The sequence below is a fragment of the Xenopus tropicalis genome, chromosome 8 (genome assembly GCF_000004195.4).
Source record: "Xenopus tropicalis strain Nigerian chromosome 8, UCB_Xtro_10.0, whole genome shotgun sequence".
Classification (NCBI taxonomy): domain Eukaryota; kingdom Metazoa; phylum Chordata; class Amphibia; order Anura; family Pipidae; genus Xenopus; species Xenopus tropicalis.
In genome coordinates this window covers 35,415,090-35,441,856 of record NC_030684.2, presented here as the reverse complement: position 1 = coordinate 35,441,856, position 26,767 = coordinate 35,415,090, and the positions used below count along the sequence as shown (strand labels likewise).

Here is a 26,767-nt window from a genome sequence, read left to right as displayed (position 1 = left end):
TTTACTTAAATAAACAAATAAAAAACTTAAGGTAAGGAAAGCAAAGAGAAGTTGCATTTTGCTTTTTAATCCTAACAAAGGTCCCAATGTGGGACCAAAACTTCAGAGTCCTCACCTTAAATAAAGTGTTTTCATTGATTATTTAAGTAAATTCAGTGAGTGCTGATGCTCACTGGATGGCCTAGTCTTGGAGGTACAATTGGAATAATTCACTGTAATACTAATTTCACTGTAATTAGTATATATATATGTAATATATCATGACAAAATAATTATATTATTATAAGATATAGTATATATTATCTTAATTATATATTAATAATGACGTTATTCATTATAATTTCACTGAAATTATTGTTTTACCTTTAAGCATTTTAATTTATGTATTAGTTGTTAGTTGACCTTTATTATATTATAGGTAGAATAGTTTTCATGTAATACATAAAAGGCCTTGTATCATGAGCTATCTAGATGAAATAAACCATTAAGATAAGAGGACATTATTAGACAGCTTTTGTATAATCATACAAAGATCTTGGAATTCTGATATGAAGTCCAGTTCCCTTATATTTTAAAACCAGGGATTCAGTATTCCTTACAATACCCAACTTTTTTTAATGGGCCATGTGACATGACTATAATGACATCTTTAACTCCCATTTTATAGATTTTACAGGTTTTTGGGGTTTTTTTGTAGCCTGTATTTAAGCAAAACTAAGAATACCTACTATGTATAGGGTCCTTTGGAAAATGGCTTAAGAATGGAACTGTCTCAAATAAAGGGGTTGTTCACCTACAAATAATTGCAGTTAGGTAAATTTGTAATGTCTGTCTTTAAAAATTTCAATTGTTTTTGAGAAAATTACCAGAGGTATGAGTGTGTTGAAACTCTGTGTAATGCTTACTCTGCGTACTGGCAGAAAGAGCTTCGGAACTACTTTGCATGTCCACATGTTATTTCCTATTTTGCATGCTCTTGGTTGGTTATATAATCAAAGGTAACAGGCTCTTAAAAGCTTTGCTACAATTGGGGACACTGCTGTGAGTGAGTAAGGGAGGCAGTAAGGAAGGGAAGAGCATGTCTGTCTCGGTGAGCAGCTTTCTTATGATCTCATACAAATGCTGGGGGAGGGAGAGGGGAGCAAAGTAAGGGACAAAAATCACAGTTTCTGATATTAGGACGCTCTGCACTGCATAAAAGGTAAAAGATCCACCTCCTTAAAAACATTCTCTGATGCCTGTCAGAGGACTGCAGGTATTGTGGTCATTTTTAAACGGCGCATTCTACTAAAAGAGACTTAATCTGCGTGAGACATAGGTTAGCAGGTTTAGGGGAACATATAATTTTATGGGTAGTAGGTAGGAAAGGAAACAACCCCTTTAAGAGCTGCTATTCTATCAGGTACAGAAAAGAGAATCCAGAGAAAGCATTTCGGTGTAATCAAAATCCAAATAAGGAGCTGCAAAAAGAATCCTGATCAAAAGATAATGGAGAACCTAAAAGATAAAAAGTCAAGCATTCGTTGGGTGGATCATGTACTGAATATAAAGCATTGCCTGGAGCCAGATCAGACAAGAGCATAGCAACTGCAATGAAAAAGATACCTGTAATTGCTTCACCAAAGAGAGGTTTAGTGTTAGATCCCTGAATTACGCCATGTAGTGTGATCTGATATTTAGTTTCTGGCTTAAGTCCTGGCACTTCTAAATATCGCAGTTCTCCAGGTATTATTATGTTCTTAGGTTCTTCTCTGTGTTCAGAGTCCTCAACCTGGATAACAAATTTCTCATAGTTGCCATCTGGGGCTATCCATGTGAGCTTGAAAGAGTCCCAGCTTATTTGGGACACCAATAAACTCCCCAGTTCACGTGGCTCTTCTGAATATGAGAATATACTTACATTAGTAGTTGCATTTATAACAATGGACAGATTCGCAAAAAATGAATAAGATATTTGTACACCTGTTAACTTCATTCCTTCGCTTCACTAAGAATAAACAGGGAAGAAACTATGTTCTGTATTGTATCTTTATACTCTTTATATCTATGTATCTTTATACTCTTTATTTCTCGTATTTTTGCACCAAACAGGCTTCCAGTTTTTTCCAGGCTACATAACCCATAGCAACCTATAAGATGTTTGCCAATACTGGTGCCAATTCATTAGATGGGATGGATTACTAGAACCAGGCATACATTACACTTGTTATTATTTTTCCCTTATGGTGCAGTTTTAAAATTGTTCTTCTTTTTACTAAATATACACACATTAAGGTTTTTCACTTGCTTTTATGCCTTTGTAATTTCGCATGTAGTGGTCGCAGTTCAATTCCAGTTTGTTCATGTTTTGTCATGGTAAAAGGTATATATATGTATAAAATAGTCCATAGGGTGAATAACATTTGCAGCAACAAACCTGGGTGCTAATACCAAAAAATGCATTGGAACAAGGACAGCACTCCTAGGATTTAAAGAATTGTGAACAAAATATAAATGCAAAAATAGAAAGGTTTATTACTGTAATAAACCTTTCTATTTTTGCATTTACATTTTGCTCACAATTCTTTAAATCCTAGGAATGCTGTCATTGTTCCAGTATATATATATATATATATATATATATATTGGTATCACTGGGACTTTATTTGGTGAACATAGAACAGTGTCATATAAAGTAATTCTGTACAAATGAGCATTATATACAAATGAGGAATATATTACAAGATTTTGAATGAAAGGAGACAATAAAAGTAACAGTAGTGGACTGCACATTGAGATTGATTTATGGAAAGAGTTGCACATGCAGAGTAGCAATGTAATAAGAAAATGATTCATGACTGACTTTAAATTCCTTATCCTCTGTCCTATTGCTTGACTTGAGGAAGAATTACATTAACTTAGTAATAAATAAAGCTACACTTTTATGAACACATTGCCTGGGATTATGAATGCAGGCATTGTAATAAAACAGTTCAGCTGGGAAACCCATGGCTTCAAAATTTAAGGACTTGTTCAGTAATACAAAGACCTATTTCAGTCCTAAACTTGCCTAGGCCGACTTTACATTTTAATGACATTTTCCACTTTAGACCCACTCACGTCCATAGGACCAGGTCTGTTTAAAAGAGCAACACATTAATGTCTAAATCATATGATGTGTATATAGCAATAAAGAAGGCCATTGGAATGATTCCTAAAACAGTACATTTCCTTCAGCCCATCTGTGTTGACTAGAGGTCCATTGCATAAATAGGAGCATTGCTCAAAATTAGATCGTTTCTCCATTGGGTGATGTTTATGACATAATTTGAGGGAGTGTGACTTGATCAGAGTACAGTGTTGTACATAGCAAAATTTCCCTTTGTGAAACTGCTTAGGGTACTGACCGGGCAAATAGAATAATAGCTAGAAGGTTTGTGAAGACCTCAGTCATTATAAGTTCTTGACGTATTGTATCCCAGGGCATTGATTCCACCATAAGGAATATAAGAAACCTCTTACAGTGTTTTGTTGTAGCAGCAGCAACCAAATAAAGAAAACACATTGTTGATAACCTGGGTTGTCCTTGTATTAGCTCCTATAATGTTTAAAATTTTAAAAAGAGTAATTACACAGTCACCGTCCAGAGCATGTAGAGGTAGAAGCTCTGCTATGTTGCTGAAAAGTCTATCTATCTATCTATCTATCTATCATCTATCTATCTATCTATCTATCTATCTATCATCTATCTATCTATCTATCTATCTATCATCTATCTATCTATCTATCTATCATCTATCTATCTATCTATCTATCGTCATGGCTAAAAATAGAGATACATTGAATTAACCATTATAGCTTCGATATTTATATATAAACCATTTGGATTATAGGCATATTCCTTGTAAAAGGCAAGTGGCAACATGGCCATGCAGAAGTCTAGATTTCAGCTGAAAATATAAAGCTTTGTGCTTAGACTAAAGTTTAATGTCTCTTAAAAATATTGCAATTTCTAAACCAGTACTTTCCTTATTACCTTAGGGAAATACAACATTTGTTTTGCTTCTGATTTTTTTTTTTATGAAAAATACATTCCATGTGAAAAATCAAGTTTATTTTAGTGCCATAATAATAATTTGCCTCTTAAATCATTTATTACCCAATTATAAGGTGTAAATGGCTACTGATGCATAACTTTTTTAAACTGTACATTGATGGATTAGAAACAGTTTCCTTGGCAAAGATGCACAACAACAACTGTGGAGATAATGCCGATATGCCTGTATTATTTTATATTTCCTATTAAAAGTGTTCTGTAGTAAAGGTGGACAACCTGGTGCATCACACATGAATAAAAGTGTCCATATGCCAACAGAGGTCTTTTGAAAAATTTGCAAATTTTTTAAGCTAGTCTTTATAAGTCTGACACATATCAGACACGTTTTCAGGAAGCATTAGGATGTCACCCCAGGACCCAGTTTCCAGGGGATGCTATTAAAAAATTACCCAGTTTTGCCATCTAAACTTTTATTCTTCTCTCACTAAGAAGCACAGACTGGTGCACTGGGAAAATATGGAAGCAAGCTAACTTCCCAAATCACTCCTACACGAGTTGCAGAAAACATTTCAGAAAAATTAGAAAATGCTCCATTAAAATAGACTGCACTTTATGGGGGCACAGCTAATAATTTACACTGGATACTAACATAAATGTTTTTTAGATCATTTTTTAAAAACATTATTTGGAGCATAAAAGCAGTTTATATATTATATATTATCTTACACTTACCAGTTCTACCAACCACGCTGGCAGGCTTGCTCTTGTGTCTTCCTTTCTCAGCTACAAGAGATAGACTGTATTCTTTGCCAGGTTCAAGCCCACTGAGTTTATGAGTGATGGCATTTCCTGGGACCTGAACTTCCTTCTCACCAGTAGTTGATGTATAAGTGAGGCGATAGTGGTCAAACTTAGCTACAGGTAGTTTCCATCTTAGGTCTAAGGTTGTTTCAGTGGCCCCAGTAACTTCCAAATCCTTGGGAGCATCAAGGTCTAAAAAATATCCATACTGTATTATTATCCATTATTTGTGTGTCACAACTAATGCAGCAAGCACTTTGCTTTTACGCTTACCAGTTGCAGCATTGATTGTAGCTGGCAAACTTTCTTTGTCTTGCTTCACAGCTGTCAACCCTATTCCATACTCAGTTCCAGGTCTCAACCCTATCAACAAATCAAATTAGAATTTTATACTCTTAAATGCCTTAGTTTCAGAACAGCACTAAAAAACATAAATCAAAGCAAAACAAAAAAGAAATGTCACTTTTATTTAAAACAACATCTAAATTGTTGTGGATGTTTAATAAATCAATTTCACAAAAAAGGTTTTATTATATTTTTCTCAAAGTATATTTGTCAATTCCTCACCTATTATTTTGCATCAGCAAATCACCACATTTGTGCTGTGAGCTGCTGACAGATTTCACCTGCTCTAAATGGCTGCTTCCACTATAATTAAGAATGTGCTTGTGGTTACAGCAGGAAGAAATGTTAGGTTGAGGAAACACACTTAAAAAACATACCTTGAAAACTATAAAAGAATAACAGTTGTTTGTGAAAAAGACTTGTTAAACATTTGCTATTATGTGGGTACATACAGTATTTATCCCAATGACTATTTCCCTTAATTGTGGGTAGACTGCACAAGGATTATTCCCATTCATAATGTCAGAAAAGTAAACACACGACTGAACCAAGTCATAATTCATAACTGCAGGTATAGTGACAAAGGTTTTTCCTTCTACCTGTCATACAAACAATGAACTAAGATATCACCTTACGGCTTGGGGAATGTTGAAACGCTCACCTGTCAGTGTTGTTTTGCTGGTAGCTTCATTGCTTCTGGGTACTATAGTTTCCTCATGGTCTCCCCCAGAGAGTGGTGCATACTTAATTCTGTAATATTCAACATTGGCTTGACTGTTTTTCCAGTCTAAAGTTATACTGGAATCCGTATTTGAGACCCGTCGCAAGTTCTTTGGAGTGTCCAGGTCTTAAAAAACAGGAGAACCAAAATTTAGTCATTTGTTAGATTTGTCTATGTTCTATAAAAACATGAAAAAGGTATTAACACCGCTTGCTTCCGAAAGCAGAGAGCAGAGATAGCAAAAGGCTGTTGGTAGTGCTAAGACATTCAATTTACAACAAGTTTACCACTTTTGGTGCATATACAGTATGCAGTAGAAAAAAGCAAAAAGCTCTACTCATAGCACAGTTGTGTTGCATATGCAGGTTTAAGTTATACACTGCAAGAAGAGAAGACACTTACTACTGGTTTAGTAATCAAAAGCAACCAATCAACAAACAGTATTTACTGATCAGCTGTTACAAAGCATACATCTATTTGGCTGGTTTACTAGATGTGGGCAAAAGTTGTGATTTTATTGCAATACTAATTTAATGCAGTTATTTACCTTGGGAAAAATTGACAAATTGTACTTTATGTGCTTGTTTTATGTGTTCTCTTTCCCCCTTCCTAATTTAATGACATTTTAACACACAGGGAGGCAGACTTTTTAAAATTATTGGGTTCCTTTGAATTCCAAAAAACATGAAAATCATTTCAGCTCTTATTTAGGAAAAAACTTGAATCTTGAAAACTAATTTCTTGAAAATGCGAACACAGTGAAATTGCATTCTGCTCGTCATTTATGCAAAAATGTGACATTTAATAGCTTGAAATTAAAAATACACCTCCTGTTAATTTCTTTAACTTTTCTTTTAACTTTTTTTTTTTTTACTGCAAAAACACTTAAATTCTCATAAATTCTTCCTTCCCTAAATAGTTCTCTCTGTTTTCTTCTATGCTATGTTTTATTATGTTTAATTAATTGTAACATTTTACTAAATGGTATGAAGCAATGTAAACTGTGTTTTGGACTAACCACTAAAGGTTTGTCTGTATTCCAGAAAAAGAAGAGGTAGTTGATCATGTTTGTCTACATGAATAAACATAAGGCAAGACCTCTTTTGATTGATGATCAGATTCTGCTAAACTGCTTATATTACATCAAGTAAGAAAAAGCTGTCATTTAGGCAGCTAAGATTCAGTTTTCTACATTCATAAACAAATGAAGTACATTAAGAAATCAGTATTCTGCAAGTGAAGCCATGCCATCTTTTTGAAATCAGAAAAATGATTTGCTTTTCATAAGAAGAGCAATTAAGGGAAGAGATCCACATCTGTTGATGAACCATTACTCCCATAAATGGCTGAGGTTACTGGCATTTAAAAAATCATCAACAGTTGCATGGCAATAACATGGGGTTTCCATGGAGGCTTGGAATGATGTAGGTTTTGGTAAGTTAAACACACTTGCATATGTACATATATAGATGAAATTGTGTATAACAAATCTGTATTGTTACTGGTATAATTTCCTGTAAACAACATTGTTATGAATTTTCAGCTGTGATGTCTCACATGTTATATATACAAGATATTCTACCAGCTCTGCTATAACATCTGTGTGACTCTTTTATAAAAAGAAACAAAAAACAATGTGCGCCCGCCTTGCAGTCCCATTTTGTTTATAAAAAGGGTGAAGAGACAGGTGGAGAAACTCTACAGAGAACATTTTAAGTTCTTAGATCACAACCACACAACCATGCTGAATGTTAAACATTGGGCAACTTGGGGGCAGATTTATCAAAATGTGAGTTTAGAGCTTACCACATTCTATTTACTCCTATGGAATTTTTAAAAGTGTATTTATATTTACACTTGTAAAAATCCCATAAGAGTGAAATGAACATGGGTGAGTTTTTATGTTTTAAGCTCTAAACTCACATTTTGATAAATTTGCCCCTTATTTAGAAAGCCCCATAACATGGCAGTTTTCAATGGAGTCCTATTTAAATAAACAATTCTTCATTTCTGATAGTTTCTGTAATAACATAACTAAATAGTTTGTAACTAAGCTAGCATAAATCCATGCAGATGAGAAAACAATGTCATGTGTTTAAATAGTTTTATTAGCTTTAATGCATGGTCCTGCAGGAAAGACTCCTTATGTCATTTAAGATATCCTGGGCAGTGTGCAAAAAACAGTGAACAATGCACCAATTTTTTGGGCATTGCACAGGCCTCCTGCTATTACAGAACTGCCATAGGCCTAGTTGTAGCTGACTCTTCTCCCATCCTCACTCATCCCTTAACTTGTGAGTCATTTAGGCGAGCGAGCTAGGGGAAGCAAACGCCACAGGCCGCAATTGGACCCTGTATCTACTACCTATCCTATGGCAGGTGTTAAAGGCAGGACTGGCCTACGTCCCCTGAAGTAGTACGGTGCACCTATTCCAACATTTTATTTAATGTTTTTTGTCAATGGACAGTAGACAGACAGAAAACTGTAATAGTAATTCCCCTCAAACCTGTTGTGAAAGTCTCGGTTGCTGGGGAACTTGTCATTTCTCTGCGTCGAGAGATAAGTGTTACTTCATATTCTGTGTCCGGTCGTAAACCATTCATTGAATACTGTGTTTCATCCTCAGTCAGTTCCACAGTGGTTATTGGCTCATTCTCAGTTCCATAAGACAACGAAATACCATCGATTTCTGCCAGGGGCTTAACCCAGGTTATTAAAGCAGAAGTATCAGTAACATCATTTACTTCAACCTGACTTGGTGCATCCAATCCTGGAAAGCAAAAAAAGAACAATATAAATTGATGAATTATATCCCATAAGGTTAATGTGTTCTCCCTCTCACTACAGTCTTACACTGTTATGTAGTAAATTAGTTTGACAAATGTAATAGGTGGGTTGAGTTCAAACCCCAAGTTCTTAACAAGTGGTGTAGCAAGGTAAGAACTAGGTCTATTGTTTAATATTTACATGGTTTAACCAATTCTGTATTTACGTTCTGTTACAAAGGTTTATGAAGTTGTTAAATAAATATTCCATGCTGCATAATAAAAGTAAATTTAATTCTGATAAACTTTCCAATATACATTTTCTGCTGTTTCGTACTTCATGTTCCATTGAAACAATGTTGGCAGTCATAGTAACAATCAGCTCTCCTCCAGCCAGACTCCATAATTCCTTGCAAATTATTTTAAAATCATTGTGCATTTAATTCATAATTTAAAATTGCTTAGAATTAAATTTGCTTTCATCAAGCGCATTTCGCTTGATAACTACTTTTATATGAAGGGACATATAACTGTCATAGAAATGCAATCACAGTAAGCTCCAAAATGTATTTTCAAATTTGTCATATTAACAAAAATTAAATCAACATCTTGAATTCCTTTCTTGTAGACTTTCGTGTCTGGAATGAGGTAGGAGTCAAGTGGCATATTTTCTTTGTTGTGTCTCTTGCGTTGTCTACTAAATGTCAGACAGACATATCAGATGAAAGACAATGCAGCACTTTTCACAGGAAGGCTTAGAGCCCTTATTTAAAGCAAGACCAAAAGATTGCTTATATGTAGCAAATAAAACAACAGAATAAATATTGTTAAAAGGTAGAAAATAGAACCTGTAGAAATAATTTCTTTATATGCAAGCTTAAAACTTAATTCTGTGATTCTAGAGTGGTCTCGTAGTTTTAGGAGCGATTGGCTGTCTGCTATAGCAAATGATTTGTGGGGTGAGCCTTCTGGGTTATCGATAAAGACACTGAGGCACGTTTACTGCAGCTGATCAGTGCTTTTGACTTGTGCTCATGCAAGTTTCTAGGCAAAGATCCAGCAAATGAAATCCCTTGTGTTTCTTGTTTCACTTTTTCCCAATTAGGGTGACACATTACTGCTTTTAATCACTGCTGGAATGTTAAACAGAATGTTAGCCACTGTAGTATTTACAGAGAAGCAACATTTATCAAAATGTCTGTATTTCGAAGCTAGCAAATGTAGGGGTGGAACTCATCAGCAAGACATGAAATTATATTATTATACTTCATTTATATAGAGTAAACATATTCAGCTACACTTTACTAAAATTATAAATCATTCAAGTCAGTCCCTGCACCAGTGAAGCTTAAAGTTATGGGTTCTGTGACACACATAGAGCCACACAAACAAAACTATCTGGTCAATTTAAAGAGGAGTCAATGAATCTTCCTGTATATTTTTGGAGTGTGGGACAAAACAAAAAAATGCAGAAAACCCATGTAAGCAGAGGTAGAACTTAGTAACATGCAGATATGCACTGGTTGGAATCGAACCTAGGGCCTTAAATTAAAAGGAACTTCCTAACCGCTTCAAGAGCACTTTTAATAATTTCAGCTTGTGAAACATCTGTTTTGCAAATTATACTACAAGGCAGCTTTATTATTCTGCATTCTGTGTGAAAACCAATGTTTTTCAATACTGCAATATTTGTTTTGGCCAAAAAAGTGTCTAAGTTTCATCACTGCTAGTAGTAACATGCCAATGCTTTGATCTGATGTAACCATATCTAATTGCATTCAGACACAGGGAGCTGCATATGTAGTTCTGACATGCTTCTTTGTTGTCATTTTCAAGTGCATTGAATCTGATAAAATCACACTAGTTCTAACTAGGATTTAACTGTAGCAATGTATAAAGTGTTTAAATGGAATCACAGCCAGAACCAACTGCACAATATGCATTCGACTGACATTATCATAACCATCTTCCATCTATCAAAATCTTTCCAATACAAATACTACTGTAAACGAACACTTAATAGTGCCTCAAAAGATTAATTGCCTCAGTCATGTAGATATCCTCTGTGCTGCAAAGGCAAGAGATCAGGTTACTGTGTCTTAAATATAATGATGTATTTTCCAGGCACCCTTTTATGTGATTCTCTCCCACCTCCGCTCTCACTAAGGGTCCTCCACATGCATTGATTTATAGCATTTGTTCTTATTCACAACCTCGTACAAGTATGGGGGAGCATACATGTCAGTGTTTAGTCTGCTGAAACAGAATGTGATTTAAGCCAAGGATAAAGAGGTCATGATTGATATTTTTACTTTTTAAAATGAGGTAGTTGGCTTGCTTTTAAATAGTTCACCCCCTTTCTTTATTCAAGCTTGCAATCATGTGTTTTCATTTCCATTTCAGTTTGTAGTTGAAACACTGAAGTCTTTGTCACAAGAACTTAATGTTGGACCTCGTATAAGAAGGAAGGAATTCTCCACATTTCATTTCAGAATGTGGAAACTTTTTTGCCAACAAAAAGGAACTTACTTGTGGTGGTCACTTTAGTTAAGGGTGGCCCTTGGGTTTTGTTTTTAACAACTTGTATAGACACTTCATAGGTCTCCCCTGGTGCAAGTCCAGTTTGCACAAAAGATGTGACAGGTCTTTCTAAGCTGGTGGTTATCTCGCCATTCTCCTCTTTCTAGGGCGGTAAGCACATAAATAGAGAAGTTATCATTTCTGAAAAGCTTTTACATAAGTTCAGCTTAAAGTGGTATGTGTTGTAGTGTAATGATAAACATAATGACAGATGCCTTAAAAATATCATTTTACTTATATAACTGATATACTCTGTATAGCTCAAGGTGTTTTATGTTACAATAAAAGGAATAACACACTGACTTTTTTTTACCCGTATGGGTACATATCTACTGTATGTTATTGAATGGTTTTGAAAAGCCTGAGTTAATGCTTAAACTGTAACAGGGCATAGCATGAAAAAAGCATGAAAATGCTAAGAAAATGAATGTTACAGATGACATTGGAAGTTATATACACTTATGTTAATATTTGTGATACCTGTGCTCATTTTCAGTACTCAAAAAAATACTGATATACAGTAAAATACATAAAACAAATATGAATTAATAATAAGAGGAAGATTTATCAATATGTGATATCACTTACTGTGTTCCTGAAGATGAGTTGCCAAGTATCAAAAGAAATGTCCAGTGGATCCCATTCCACATCAACAAATGTTTCTCTCACAGATTTAAACCTTAAGTCATCTGTAGTTGGGAGGTCTATCAAAACAGTAAGGATGTCACATAAAGTACAATATATATCTATGGTTATGCTACAAATTTTACTTTTGTTGCATTTTATTTGATCAATTATCTTAACTAGTAACTTTTATGAACTGAGTGGAAATAGAATAATGCAGCAAGATATAACAATCTACACTGCATGTATGAGATCTATTATCTAGGAACCAGTTATCTAGACCGCTCAGTTACCTCATTAAAGGGGTTTTTCACCTTTAAGTTAACTTTTAGTATGATGTAGAGAGTGATATTTTGAGACAATTTGCAATTTGTTAAAAATATTGTATTGTGGGGAAAAAGCACGGTGATTCCATTTTGCCCACTGCACTGCAGTCGTAAATGGATGGTAAGTTTGACTGAAGCAAACACTTCTTATTTAATAATACAATAATAATATCTTGTACTTGAGCTTAAACACTGTAGCAAAAACCTTTGTTGGTGTTAAAACAATCATACTGGTTTTTTTCCTTTGTTCCACATTAAAAGACACCAGACACCTTATTTAACTTCAGGCCCCAAGCATTCCAGCTCCATAGAAAACACAAATCCTTTGTGATGACATATCAATAGGGTTGAGTGTTAAGTGTTGCTATTAGTTAACTTATCTCCTTAGTTATAATGCATAAAGCATAGGAGCAGTAAGGTTTACTACTTTAATGCACCTTACCATGTTCCATCAATGTTAAAAAATTCCCATTTACAAAGCTTCAAAACAATTCTGGAAAAAGCCACAGTGATGACAACTTTATTGTTGCTGTCAAAATGGAAATTTTAAGTTTAAGTAGTCTGTTAACTTAAATCCCTTTATTTCTAAAGCATTTGAAATTTATCAACAGACAGCAAAATATCAGGTAGTAAAATATCAATTATTTCCTTTGTTTGCCTTAAGGCAGATCTCTAAATGGCACGCAATGTTGCATCCTGCAGATCCTTTTGACTTGAATGGGAAATGCCTCTGTTAAGCCGATGCCAGACATGGAGTAGGGCTGATATTTTCGCCAAGCGTTTTTCCGCTTGCCGAAAATATCAGCCCTACGCCACGTCTGGCATCAGCCTAAAGTGAATATTCAATGCAATTGATGTTAATTCAAACATGAAATATTCTGTAGATTTTAGCACTGATGCTATAAATTACTCTAAACTTCCAGGTCCTAAGCACCCCAAATCCTTTACCTGTACAATAATTTAGGACTCCGTTTGAGGAGTTGTACAGAAACCTTTTTTAAATAATTGGCCTGAAATAGGACTGGAATAAACATTTTACTTACGAGTCGATACCCTTGCGCTCACAGGAATACTCTTCTGATTTCTGAGGATTGCATATACACGTACAAAATACTCCACCCCAGGTTCAAGTTCTCTAATAGTGGCAGCTGTTTGGTCCCCTGGAACTCTAAAATCAAGCTCCAACCCTCCAGGGCTGGTAGGAACATATGAAACAAGATATTCATTGACTCGCATTTTGTTTTGCCATTCAAGATTCATGGTTTTTGTCGTCACATCAATCACCTTTAAGTCCTTTGGTGGAGAAACTGTTGAAGAGATAAAGAAATTAGACACCATATGCGTTTATTTAGGTCCTCTCATTCTATCCACATTTGTTAATGTCTAGGTTTAAAGGTTCCCATCTGTTAGTAAACTTTCTTGCTGCTGGTTGTTGATTGGCAAGTTGGAGTGCCTAGCTGCTCATTTGTCACAGAAGCGGCTCCAAAAAGGCAAATACAGTGTTAGGTAATGGGTCAAACTAGTACAACACTGTTATGTTTTAGTGATTGAGATGCTATCATGCAGTAACTAATGTTTTTTTCCATTTGCTATAATGTCTAAGAAAAGGAACCCTAACATTATTTATTCAATCAACATTAATATTTTCATAGCAAAGTGTTACTTTTCAGATTAGTAGGAGCCAGGTAAAGGAGAACTAGCTGTCATACACACCACCGAATATCTTATTAGACCCCACTATTAAAAATATATGGAAAATCATGTTGTTCCATAATCTGTCACACCAAGAGAGTGACATTTTTGTCAATTTTTTGTCATTAATACAGAATCCGCAATTCAACTGTAATTCAACTTTTCGTAGCATGACAAATAGGACTTATGTAAGGTACTGTATGGTACGAGGGACAGTAATTGGGAGCTCAATGGTAAAGGGATAATGTCACTAAGACCTCTTCATTATATAAAGAGAAGACTACTCCTCTCTCTGTATGTGTGATTGTTTCTGTAAATCAGAAAGAATTAAAATTAGCGATAAGCACAGTTTTTACCAGGTTATGAATTCACGGCTGAATAATGCATTTTGCCAAGAGCTAATAACAATTTTCAAAATGCAACGCCGAAGCGGTCAAAGACCCCAATGTTTGTGGGAAAAACTTAAAGACTTCAATGTATTGTGTGGAAATGTTGCCACAGAAAAAGTTGCCGCAAAAAAATTCCCATTGACTTTGAAAATTCGCTCCTCGCTGCTTAAAATGCTTGTATATATAATTGTAAATGTATAGCAAAGTATTTTCTGTTGTATTACACATCATTTTCATGTCTATTACTGTACCTTCTGAGCAGAAGTCTCCAGTGAAACCTTCATCACAGACACACTGTCCATCAATGCAACGGCCTTGGTTATGGCAATTATCAAGGCAGGTTAGTTCAGCACAGTTGTCCCCTGTAAATCCTTCATCGCACACACATTGCCCATCAATACAGCGTCCTCTGTTATTGCAGTCATCAGGGCAGCGCAGTTCACCACAGTCATCACCCATGAATAAAGTGTCACACACACACTGTCCATTAACACAGCGACCCCTGTTGTTACAGTCATTGGGGCATCTCAGTTCAGAACAATCTTCACCCGTAAATTCTTCATCACACACACACTGTCCATTTTCACATCGTCCCCTGTTATTACAGTCATTTGGACACCTAAGCTCCCCACAGTCTAAGCCTGTATATCCTTCATCACACACACATTGTCCATTAACACATCGCCCCCTATCGTTACAGTCATCAGGGCACCTAAGCTCACCACAATCATCCCCTATGAATCCTTCATCACAAACACATTGTCCATTAACACAGCGGCCTCTGTTATTACAATCATTAGGACATCTAAGATCAGAACAATCAGATCCTATGTAGGCATCATCACATACACACTGCCCATTAACACAACGCCCTCTGTTGTTACAATCATTTGGACATCTTAGTTCTCCACAGTTTTCTCCTGTGTAACCTTCATCACAAACACACTGACCATTTATACAGCGCCCGCGGTTATTGCAGTTGTCTGGACAAGCAAGTTCACTGCAGTCATCTCCAGTATAGCCAGTTTCACAGACACATAATCCATTCACACAGCGGCCATGGTTGTTGCAGTTATTGGGGCAAGCAAGTTGACCACAGTCCTCTCCAGTAAACCCCTCTTCACAATAGCATACTCCATTCACACATCGGCCACGATCAAAGCAGTCGTTGGGGCATATAAGTTCACTGCAGTCCTCTCCCGTGTAGGGATCATCACAGACACACTCATTATCCACACAACGTCCACGATTGTTACAGTTATTTGGGCAGCGAGGCTCACTGCAGTCTTCCCCTATAAAATTTTCATCACACACACATTGTCCATTCACACATTTGCCATGTTCACCACAGGGTAATGGGCATACCTCTTCCTTGCAGTCTTCTCCTCCATAGCCCTCAAAGCAAACACAACGGCCATTGACACATTTACCCTGGTCATTGCAGTCATCTGGACAAGCCACCTCACTACAGTCCTCCCCAAAGAAACCTGGGCTACACACACATGCACCGTTCACACACACACCCCTATTATTGCATTGCCCAGGACACATTATTTCTGTGCAGTTGAGCCCAGTCCATCCAGGTTCGCAAATACACGCTTTTGCTTCAGAACTGTAATTGCCACGTCCATTGCAATAAGGTTTGGTTTCTAGAACACCTGAAAAAGAAGGAGGATGACTTTATTCTGAATTTTGACATATTAGAGATTAAAAATAAAGACTAGTTTAGATGCAACCTTTGAAGTACCCACTTTGTGATACTCCAGAAGAATAAAAAAGGACAAATAAGATATTATAAACAACTGGTTAACTGAACGCATCAAGCATACTTGGAATATTTACACACACATACCATGCAAATGAGAATTGTCAGATATGTCATCGAAAAAGATGGTGACCAAACCTAGTAATATGCTTTGGGAGCGTCCACCATTCTGCAAATTAATCTTTCAGCTTAAACATTCTCGATTAAGTTGATTTACTGCTTAATTAAAATGATTCACTCATCGATCATCCCCCAAGCTCTAAATGTTACTTGAGGTTGCAGTTAATGCAATGAAATACTGTTTCATTCAGTGTCCAGGCACGTAGGCAAATTTAGACTATGAACGTATATTAGTTGTTAAACACTTTTAAAGATTAAACAATGTACGGATAAAAAATTGGTGTAAATCAGGTAATCTGTATTGTAAGATATGAGGTCCTGTCTACTTGACTTTTTTTTTCTACGTTTTAATGAATGCATCACTAGCAGAAATGCTATGCCTTAATGAAATAAAAAGGGTAAAGCTACAACTCCATTTTGTAGCAATCCTACCTGGCAAAGCATATGCATCCCATACCTTGACGGAGCTTAGAAAGTATAATGCTTTTTAAAAATCAAAGTACTTTTATCAATTAAGATTACTTATTTTAGTTTAGGGCTTTTACACTTACTCAACTAAAAATCTGCTCCACTGAAATAACCCACATTAGATAAATAAAAAAAACTAATTGTTTATTAAGTAAGATGAAAGACTAATGCAAATAGTAGACTGAGGGGTAGATATATCAAAATGTAAAATTTGAGCTCAGTTTCTAATCATTCCTATGGGATTTATGTGGTATCACATTTTGATCATTCTTTAATATAGTTATTGTATAATCTTTGCTACTCTGATAATAAATCTAGAATAAAACTCATAAACTCGAACATATGACTTGACTTTACCTAGGACAACTCCCACTGACTTCTATAGAAACTAGCAAGAAAAAAACTTGAATCGAGGGAAAAAATCAAACTCGACCATTGATAAATAACCCCCTAATTTACAGGCTGGCCTGCTTGATGCAACCCTTTTTTATGTGCCACAAATCTCTTTATCTTTAATTTCTGTTTCTGTTTTACTATACCCTTTATAATAGAGAATGATATAAGGATGGACAAAAACTGGTGGCAGACTGGATGGGATTTCCAAATCCAGATCTTTTGCTTTCATGACACTTAATCAAGGTTAACAGTCATATATACAGTCTTTTTATCTCTTTGTTTCTTTTATTGTCACAAGAGACGTTACAAAAAACTTCTTCAAGGAGTTTTTCATATGTCATCATAAAGTATAATTATAGGAACTAGATTTAGTAAAAAAAAAAAAACATTCATTCCTCACATTGTAATAGCATTTCTAACAAATGTTCTGCATCTGTACATTGGATGTACTGGTATCTGTCTAACTGTGGTCAAACTGTGTCACGTTTTGTGGTTTTATGAGTCAGCTGCCCCATTGACATGACTGTTTTTGGCTTAGGGGAGGAAGCTGACTCATCCAAATTAGTCTACGGGGAGTATTTATCAACATTGGAAACAAATATGACAGATGCTGTTGGCCATATCAACAAATCAGATCTTTTTTGTCTTCTAGCTAGTTGATGACTGTTGAAATCTATTTGCTGAATGGTTGCTATGGGCAAAATCATTGGTGATGTTTGTCTCCAATGTTAATAATAGCGTTGTATCACAAGCAATGCAAAGGAAATTAATATGATGTTAATGGAATGTTAACTAAAGAGGCTAAAAGTCCCAAGATCCTTGGGACTCACTTTAAATGGTATTATTAGCATGGCAATGTATATATATACACACACACACTAAAAATATTGGTAAATGCAGTAAATGATGGACTAATAAAGTGTTATTGTACTGACCTTGTGCACTAGAACAGCATCCAGCCCCTGTAGTGCACTGCTCTCTAAGAGATGATACCAGTCCTTCTAACTCTTCCAACCTGGTCAGAAGGTCCTTGATATCAGGGGCCGATGCACAGCCACATGCTCTTCGAGGAATGTTGATACGGTGAGTAAAAACTATTTGATTTTCACCATTTAAATTATGCTCCTGGTAGTTCTTGCCAACTTCTGGAGAGAGCTCATTATCTTTTGTGCTTGTTGGATCCAAGTCAACTGAACACAAGGAACCCATAGGGACATTAATATTGTACACGTGGTTAAAAACAACGGGCTGGTTATCTTCTGGAAGGGAAATGTTTAGACCACTTTCCCTTTTCTGACGAATAATTTTTCTGACAAGACCACAGTTTACCTCCGCACTTAGGAGAAAAATTAGACAGGCATACACCTGTATGGGAACCCCCATTTTGATGTCCACTTCTGGCAGGTTCTTGTGTCTTTTTGTTTCTTTGAAATGTTAAACTTTGGTAATTTTCTTCTTTGTCTCTTTATTCTAAAAAGTAAAGATGCTTAAAGGTAATTTACAAGATCAACATCTTGTTAATCGGAAAGCAAACAGATTAAGCACTGAACATGTTCTTACTGGTCCTTTAATTGCTAAACCTACCCTACCCACTATAAAAAAAATGTATGTACAAGAAAGCTATTTCGTGATTTGTTGCTGTTATGTAGCTGTAGACTGTATGGGAAAGACGCTGCATTCTTTTCAATGGCTGCATCAAAAGAAAAGCTTGTTAATATTCTAGTTGTTTCATTCCTATCCAGATGACAGATCCCTAGTATTATGCCCGCATACCACCTGCAGCTTTAGACTGACACAAGCACCTGGTCTATCTTTTCTTACTAGCTAAGGTTTTGTCTGTGCTCAGTTTCATAGTTTTAATAGTTTAAAGTGCTTCTTTTGCAATAGAACACTTTCAGAAAATATGTACTGTTAGAACTGTTAGCTTTTTGTGAGGTATGGCAAATAATACTTTACATACTTTAAGTTAAAGAAATATAGAGAAAAATTGGTTTCTCCCCCAATCATACTCCCAATAAACAAACAAACATGTAGTAGGTAACAGCTGCCATAATTTGAATTATATTATAGGTCTCTGGTTGTTTTGTCATTACTGAGAAGATAAGCAATGCATTTTCTAAAGCATAATACTATAAAATTACCAAATGTTTGTAAAGTCAGAGTTTTCTTTACATCACTTTTTGCCTAAAGCCTTAAACACATGGTCTTAAATGCAACACAATACACAACTTAGAGTTACACCGGGAATCACCTGAAAGTGTTAATCAATAAAACACCAACTTTACTAGTGATAATAGCCCTATATCAATGTGCACTAGGAATGAATGGAGGGGAGATTTTAAGTATTTTGTCCCCTGCCCAACAAACTGCAAAATGCCTGCATGACAGTACACTCAAAATCCCCCCATGTGCCATTGCCCTAGGGTTGCGAAGTTCTGAAACCCAACTTAAAGGTCATCTCCTCCTTCTTAAAGGAAAAGTGGCTTGCATTGGTAGATGTGCATATCATGCTTCATATATGACTTGTAGTAAATCAATATCCTAGCCATACAAAAGAACATAGACGTTAACAGTATGCAATAAAGAATTGTTTCCATATACTGTCTGTGGCCCATTCCATATGTTCTGTATGTGTGATATATTTACACAGGCATATTTTCTCTGGAAGGCAATTCAATACCACCAGCTAAACAAAGTGGGCAGGTTTAAGTTATTCTAGCAAACTCGTGTTTACCTTAAGCAACAGCAAAATCTTAGGTTGACTTGTCCAGTTTATGTATGAGATGTGCTTCAAAATAGTTTGGAAAAAAATATAAGAATCTTACATTAGTTGTATTATTTTCTGTCTGTCCTTCTGACACAAGATCTCTTGCTTCTGAATACAGCCATTACATGTTTATGTTTAACCAAAACAAATATAGAGGATTGAAATCACATCTGTATTTATTTTCCATTTTAGCATAGAGCCACTTTGCTGCAGGACACAAAGACCTAACCGGAAAAGTTCAACAAACAACCCATTATAATGAGATCATAATGTAAGCATCTTCTGAATTCTCTAATAACTGAGGCAAAGGGGGATTTAAGCTTTCATTTTTTAGAACTTTATTAATGCCTTCAAACACATGACAAGTGTGTTTTCTTGAGCTAAAACTGCATAGTCTATTGGACATGTTCATCACAGGCTTTTAGTCTAATGTCACGCAGGCAATTAAGCACAGCAGCAAAGCACTTACGTAGTATGTGACAATATTTTTTTGTGCAAGGAACATAAAGTTAGGACATATGACCAGAATCCATCACCCTTAAGGAAATTTTATTTCCTTGGGGTTGAAGGCTCTATTTACATTTTGGACTATAGGCTTACAATGCAGATATGTGATTCTCATTATTTTGTGATGGTGACTTACATGGCAGTGTTTATGAGGCTTGTTAGACATTAGCCAAAAGCACATTAACCTTCATTGTAAGAAATCAAACCTTCTCATCTAGGTAACAATATACATGAGAAGGTCACACATTCTGTAAGTAGCAAAATAACCCTTGCAAAATTTCAGGTGTTCTTCATACAAATTCTTTATGTGCATAATCAATCACAGTTCTATCATACTTTTTAGAGGGATATATAAAGCAGGCACAGATCAAGGCATATTTTGTTTGTGCCCTTTTATTTTATATTAATGTACACCAATAAAACAATTTTATACATTTGTATCTAGATGCATGCAGCAGCTTTTAGTCTCTTTGTGCCACATGAAGTTTTGATACCATATATTACAAAGACCATTTATGGCTTTGCATTTATCTATAGCCATTCACTAATACGAAGAAGGTAAGTTTGTATAAAATGGGTTCAGAAAAATGACACTGCTCTCAGTGTGGAAAAAAATTAGTTGCCCATCCTTAATAAATGTACCACAATGCATTCATTTTTGTGTAAATGTACAATAAAAAACACTATAAAAGACTGACACAAAAAACTAAGGAATATCATTTCCTACTTGGATAGAGAACAGGCTGAATTATATTCTGATGATACTGAATTGTGTAAAACTATAAGTTCCATTCAGGATGTTGCCACTTTGCAGAGAAATTTCACTAAACTGGAGAACTGGGGAGTAAAGGGCCAATGAGGTACAATGTAGATAAAGGTTATATACTGCAGTAGAAGTAACATTAAAGCTAGTTATACATTAAAATTAAGTGTTTTGAAGACCTTCTTAGGATTTGGGGATATCTGTGGATAACTTGGCAGTGTTATTCAGTGGCTACTAAAAGGCATTAACTTGAGGGATCAAAATATAGTTTTGCCTCTTTAGAGTTCCCTGGTAAGCCTCCCCTTGAGTATGCCATGCAGTTTTGGGTCTGAGTCCTTCAGAAGAATATTAATGATCTGTAAAGAGTGCAGAGACATGCAACTAAACCGATACATATACATTTATTAGCACATGTGAGTGTATCAATTGGTCTGCATATGTACGTGTGTATAAACTGCATCAGTGGATCATTTAGAGGGGCTCAACTTGATGGACTATTGCCTTTTTTAACCCAAATTAACTATGTACTGTATATACTCGAGTATAAGCCGATCCGAATATAAGCCGAGGTACCTAATTTTACCTAAGAAAACTGGAAAAACTTCTAGTCTAGGGTAGGAAATGCAGCAGCTACTGCTAAGTTTTAATAATCAAAATAAATACCAATAAAATTACATTAATTGAGACATCAGTGGGGTATATGTTTTTCAATATTTATTTCAAAGAAAAACAGTAAACTAGCTCTGTAAGTGGAGAAGAGGGTCAACAAAAACAATATGAGTACTACCCCACGCTCATTGCACATTGGCAAACTGGCAGCAGACCCAGTCCCGGAGGAGATGTAAGGGGAAATAAGTATTACTTGTGGGAGCCTAGGCCAGGGCACTGGAGGGTCTGGTTGCAGGTGGCCTAATTTGCACACAAAGGAGAGAGGGTGCTAGTCTAGAGGAACCCATGGCACCCGACTCGAGTATAAGCCGAGGGTGACTTTTTTCAGCACATTTTGGGTGCTGAAAAACTAGGCTTATACTCGAGTATATACAGTAACTATTTTCCCAGATACTTTGCACAAAACTATACACTGCCTTGAAAGGTTGTGTGGCTAAACAACCACATGAGTTGCAAATTTGAGAATTTTTCAGGTGACTTTGTGTTGTTATAACTGTTCATGAAATAACAAATTATCACTTCATCAATTATTTAAAAAATGTTAGATAGCAAATGTAATATAGTCAGATAAATGTAGACTTTTTAGGTTTGTCTTTCATGTGACTAGGGAATCTTTTTTCCACAAAAAAGCAGTATCCATTATGGGAAGGGGATCCATATTCCCTGGAGCTACAGTTTAAAGAATAAGCAGGAAGGAAGCACCGGTTCATAGAAATACAGATGATCCATAGAAAACCCCAGCGTTGTTAAGGAAATCTGCATGCTAGGGTTGGCCTGTGGAGAAAAGGGACTTTTTAAACAATAATATATATAAAAATGCAGATGTAGCCTCAAGTAAGGTAGTAGTCACATATTTTTGATTTCCACAACTTTGCTCTTTATTTTGTTATTGTTACTAGCCCTCATTTTGGACTTTTGCTTTAAGAGTTAGTAAATAAAGTATATTGTAAGTAAGTAGTGGCTGCTCAGCCTTAGAGGAGTTGAGGGTATGTCAAATGAAATACATTAAATTATATCAAATACAGTACAATCTTCCAGAAGTTTGTAGTGAGAACCTAAAATCACATACTGATTAACAGCAGATTTATGTAACTATATATATATATATCTTTTATGCAAATATAATTGCTAATGCTGGTATCACTGTATTGTGTTAATTATATTTAGAATTCAACACAAATTAATTTGATACAATTGCTTTGTCATTATCCTTTATTTATATAGTGCCCAAATGTTAACTAAATTGTTGATTATTCACAGGGGCCCTTGCACACCTCTGCTAAGCATAATTCCTAGAGGCATAAAATAAAACAATAATCAAGAGCTTTACTTATTTATTGAGTTCATATTGAACCTAGGTGTATTTAATTGTTACTTCTAGAACCTTTTTTTAAGCCTCCAGCTTTCTGGAACTCATTTATAATTGTTGATAGTTGCAGGACTTGCTGACAGTTTTTCCATACAGATGGTGGACTCTAGTGGAACTCTGCTTGGTACAGCAATGGTTATTTTACTTAAGGCAAATGTATTCAAATCTGTCTTCTGCATTCATATATACTGTCAGCACTGGTTATGCAACATTTACAAAAAAGTTGACCTTGGTAATTTATCTTCATTTGTAATTCCGCTATGTCACAGTATTTTCGCTAGAGAATGCTTAACACAGATACAGATTGCAAAGTGCAGTAGGGTATTCCCTTGTGCTGAGTTCCTAGAAAAGAATTGTATATTTTAACCTAAGAGATTTTAGTAGGTGGTGAGTCTAAAAGTATGCAGTCCCTATGTTGTATAAATACATTCAAAAGTCAATGATTTCAACAATGTGCATGAGATGTAAAGCATCCGGTTCAAACAAGGCAAAAATGTTTTATCTAGCCATTTCGCCTGCGTAGGCAGGTTAAACCAGCTGACAGTCATAAACTTCACTTATACTACTTATATTGTTCACTATTCTGTCTTTATATGGAAACTTATTTCTTAATTAAGAACAGTACAAGGTCAGATTAGAACAGCACCTATGGCAACCTGTCCTCGATCTGGAATCTCCCCTGCAAGTGGTGACAATCGGGGCAAGCAGGGGGAATAACAATGGGAGCGGCGTGCCTAGTGTTCCCACACTGTTGCGCCCTCAGAGTATTTGTTCCAAAATGTAAAAACTGGTTAGAGGAGCAATCTAAGTTTACTTGCATTTCGAGTAAAAAGTAACATATCTAATAATAAGACCCCTGACGCAGGTGCTAGAGCATAACTACACCCCTTGGTGCTAATCTTGCTGCTCTCTGCACCTTCGAGCTAATTTAAGAATCTCACAGCGTACCTTTCATCAGAATATTTGTGATATTTATGAATATTGAGTATGTACACAAAAGGCAGTACATTTTAATTGGTAAGCCTAAATACAGCATTTTCAAAAGAAGACTTGGATCGATGGGGTCATGATTGAAGGTGGTGTAGGCTAGTGCTGCAATCGGCTAAAATAAAAAAAACGTAAATTACTGGTTGGTTGAGAAGGGTTACTGCCCACATACATATCTGCAATGTTGATAGATGCTAATGTGTGTCTGATGTGGGGGCAAGGCACAGGGTAGGTTAGAAGGAAATTGGGAGGTTGAGTGTGAAAAAATAACTAATAGCTTTCCTCCTGTTGCAGGGGCCCTGTTTCTTTGTTCGTTACACACTGGGTGATGGGTTTCATATGGCTGCTTTATTCATGACGGGTATATGACAGTACTCCACTATACACGTTTTAGCTGGGTCAGGAATTAAACTAAGTGGTGGGAAAGGCACATGTGGCAATCATTAAAAGGTCCATTTGTCCAGTGGGAGTAGCAGGGGGTGTTTCAGCTAAGCAATGACTTGCAATGACGTTGCTGATCCCATTGGATGCCACTTCACATCCCTCATGATAAGCTCTGTTTAACAAAAGCATATGCCTTTATAGCTTTCCAATATGTGTATGATATATTAATACATTGGAGAGCTTGAATAAATGGGATGTTTTTCTTGGAATCCTGATCACATGATGAGAAGACTCATATTAGCTCTCTGAGCATAGGTGTCCATAACAGACCAAGGTATCAGCCATGTCCCTGTAGACCTCAGATAGGACTAAGTAGTCCTATTTTGTGTTTCTGTTGTTGCAGAGCTACAAATCAGAGGATCCCAACACTAAAATGTGAAGGGGATGCCAATAAACAGATCTTGTGTAGACAGCAGACACCTGGGAGGTCTGAGTTAGTCAGATAGAATGAATGTATCAGACTGAGATCAGCACTGCACAGCCACAGACATATATCTTGTAGTCACATCTAATGACTCAATCCCTCTGACCCTGAAATGCTAGGGGCTGGAAGGGGGAGTCTAGGAAGAGAGAGACTTCTACATACCCCTTCCTGATGGCAGACCAAGATATTGGACCTTTTATAGGAGAAGATTTGAAAATTTCTTGTATACACTGGCATAAAGGGTCTTTATAAATTACCCCATTTAAGTTAAAGATTCATGATTCTATGTACAGCATGATCACTGTTATGCCTGCTCATCACTTATATAGTAACATTTTTGTGTGCATGACTTTCCTGTTTTCCCTGTCCACCCACATCCCACCCTTCCTATCCTCCACCTCAACACTGCCACAATCTAAAGAACAAGAGCAATAATACCAATAACAGAATTTTAAAGTTTATCATTGTGTGATATGGTTGGCTTTGCTACCTGTTTTATTTAGATCTGTTCCCAAAAATTTCCATTCAGCCCTTCTGGTGGCTAAAGCTCAACAGGAAATGTTGGCTTTGGTTATATAAAATTAATAATAACAAAGAAGTTATTATGCATGATCTAGCGTCTTTTACCTTCTCATAAGTATAGACCATGTAGGAAAGTACCTTTTTTAACGATTTATGTTTACTTTTTTACTTATATTCGGCCCGGGGCATTCTTATTCATGATACTGAACAGAAAATCAAGAAAAGGAAAAAGAAAGGGAAAATGTTATATTACTATGGATGGTAGAACTACACCATGTTCCTCAAAAATAAATCTATTTCTGTACTCTTGTATGACATGTGTAGCTTAATAATTATGTATGCAGATTTTGGGCGTACTAAAATACTTGACAGATGTAATCCACCCACAACATTTTTTATTATTTGAATTGCCAACTAAATTACACTTGGCATTCTCTTCTAAGCAGTAGAAAAAATGGAAATGAACATAAATGGGTTTCTTCATTATAATTAAAATGATTAGTTATATAATATACTATATCAAGCCAATGATATTATTAAATAAAGTACTTGGTGGGTGGTCTATATAGAATATATACTGCTAGTTATAAGGCCATACCTCTTGTTATAAGCTTCCATCCCTCTACTGACCTAAATTCTAGCAACTATTTCCCCAGTTGCCTTCATGTTTGTACATACAAAAAAATACTGGTTCTGCCCCCAGATTGCACTTGCCCACATCACATTTTAAGACTAAAGATTTAGGCCATATAAAACCATATAACCTGACAATGAATACAGTGACTTTCAGGCTCAGAAGGAGGCCTTGTGTAGAGCCATTCATTTTTCTCTGTTCATGTATCTAAAACATATTTAATATATAGTGCCTTTTCTTACATATGGAGGTTGGTGTTATATAAATACATACAACACAAACATAAAATGAATTTATGAAATCTCAATAAGAGGATGAAACTTACATTCTTGGTTTTGCGTAAGTGGGGCATTAAAAATAACCCAGACATACATAAGACACTTGAGCTGAGTTCAAGCAAGGATACTCCTGAGGAATGCAATATTAAGCACTTTTCCTAATCCTGGTCAAACACAGACATGAAAAAACACTAGAATATTTTTGTTAATGCACATCTAAAGGGTGATTCCCAAAAGATTATTTTATTAAACAATTAAATAATACGACAGGTGCCACCCAGGCAGTATTTCATTGGCCTTGCTGGTAAAAAATTGCTGTAGGCCGAAGCAGATAAAAAATATTTACAGCCAATAACACTGTCTCTAAAATCAGG

At 35.8% G+C, this 26,767-nt stretch overlaps 1 protein-coding gene across 4 annotated transcripts in view; it reads right to left on the bottom strand.

Moving 5' to 3' along the window:
* Positions 1-26,767, bottom strand: part of tnc (tenascin C) — a 60,348-nt gene that overhangs the window by 27,655 nt on the left and 5,926 nt on the right. For 2 of the 4 annotated variants that reach the window (XM_004916711.4, XM_031890671.1), the window contains exons 2-11: positions 17,965-18,499; positions 14,532-15,938; positions 13,243-13,506; positions 11,838-11,953; positions 11,199-11,352; positions 8,411-8,674; positions 5,844-6,029; positions 5,111-5,200; positions 4,769-5,029; positions 1,606-1,878 (exon numbers count right to left, since the gene is read on the bottom strand). In XM_004916711.4, the coding sequence (XP_004916768.1) occupies positions 1,606-1,878; positions 4,769-5,029; positions 5,111-5,200; positions 5,844-6,029; positions 8,411-8,674; positions 11,199-11,352; positions 11,838-11,953; positions 13,243-13,506; positions 14,532-15,938; positions 17,965-18,412 (3,463 nt within the window). In that variant the 5' untranslated portion in view covers positions 18,413-18,499. The remainder of the gene's footprint in view (positions 1-1,605; positions 1,879-4,768; positions 5,030-5,110; positions 5,201-5,843; positions 6,030-8,410; positions 8,675-11,198; positions 11,353-11,837; positions 11,954-13,242; positions 13,507-14,531; positions 15,939-17,964; positions 18,500-26,767) is intronic. The other 2 variants (XM_002935202.5, XM_004916713.4) reach the window with 1 other exon arrangement.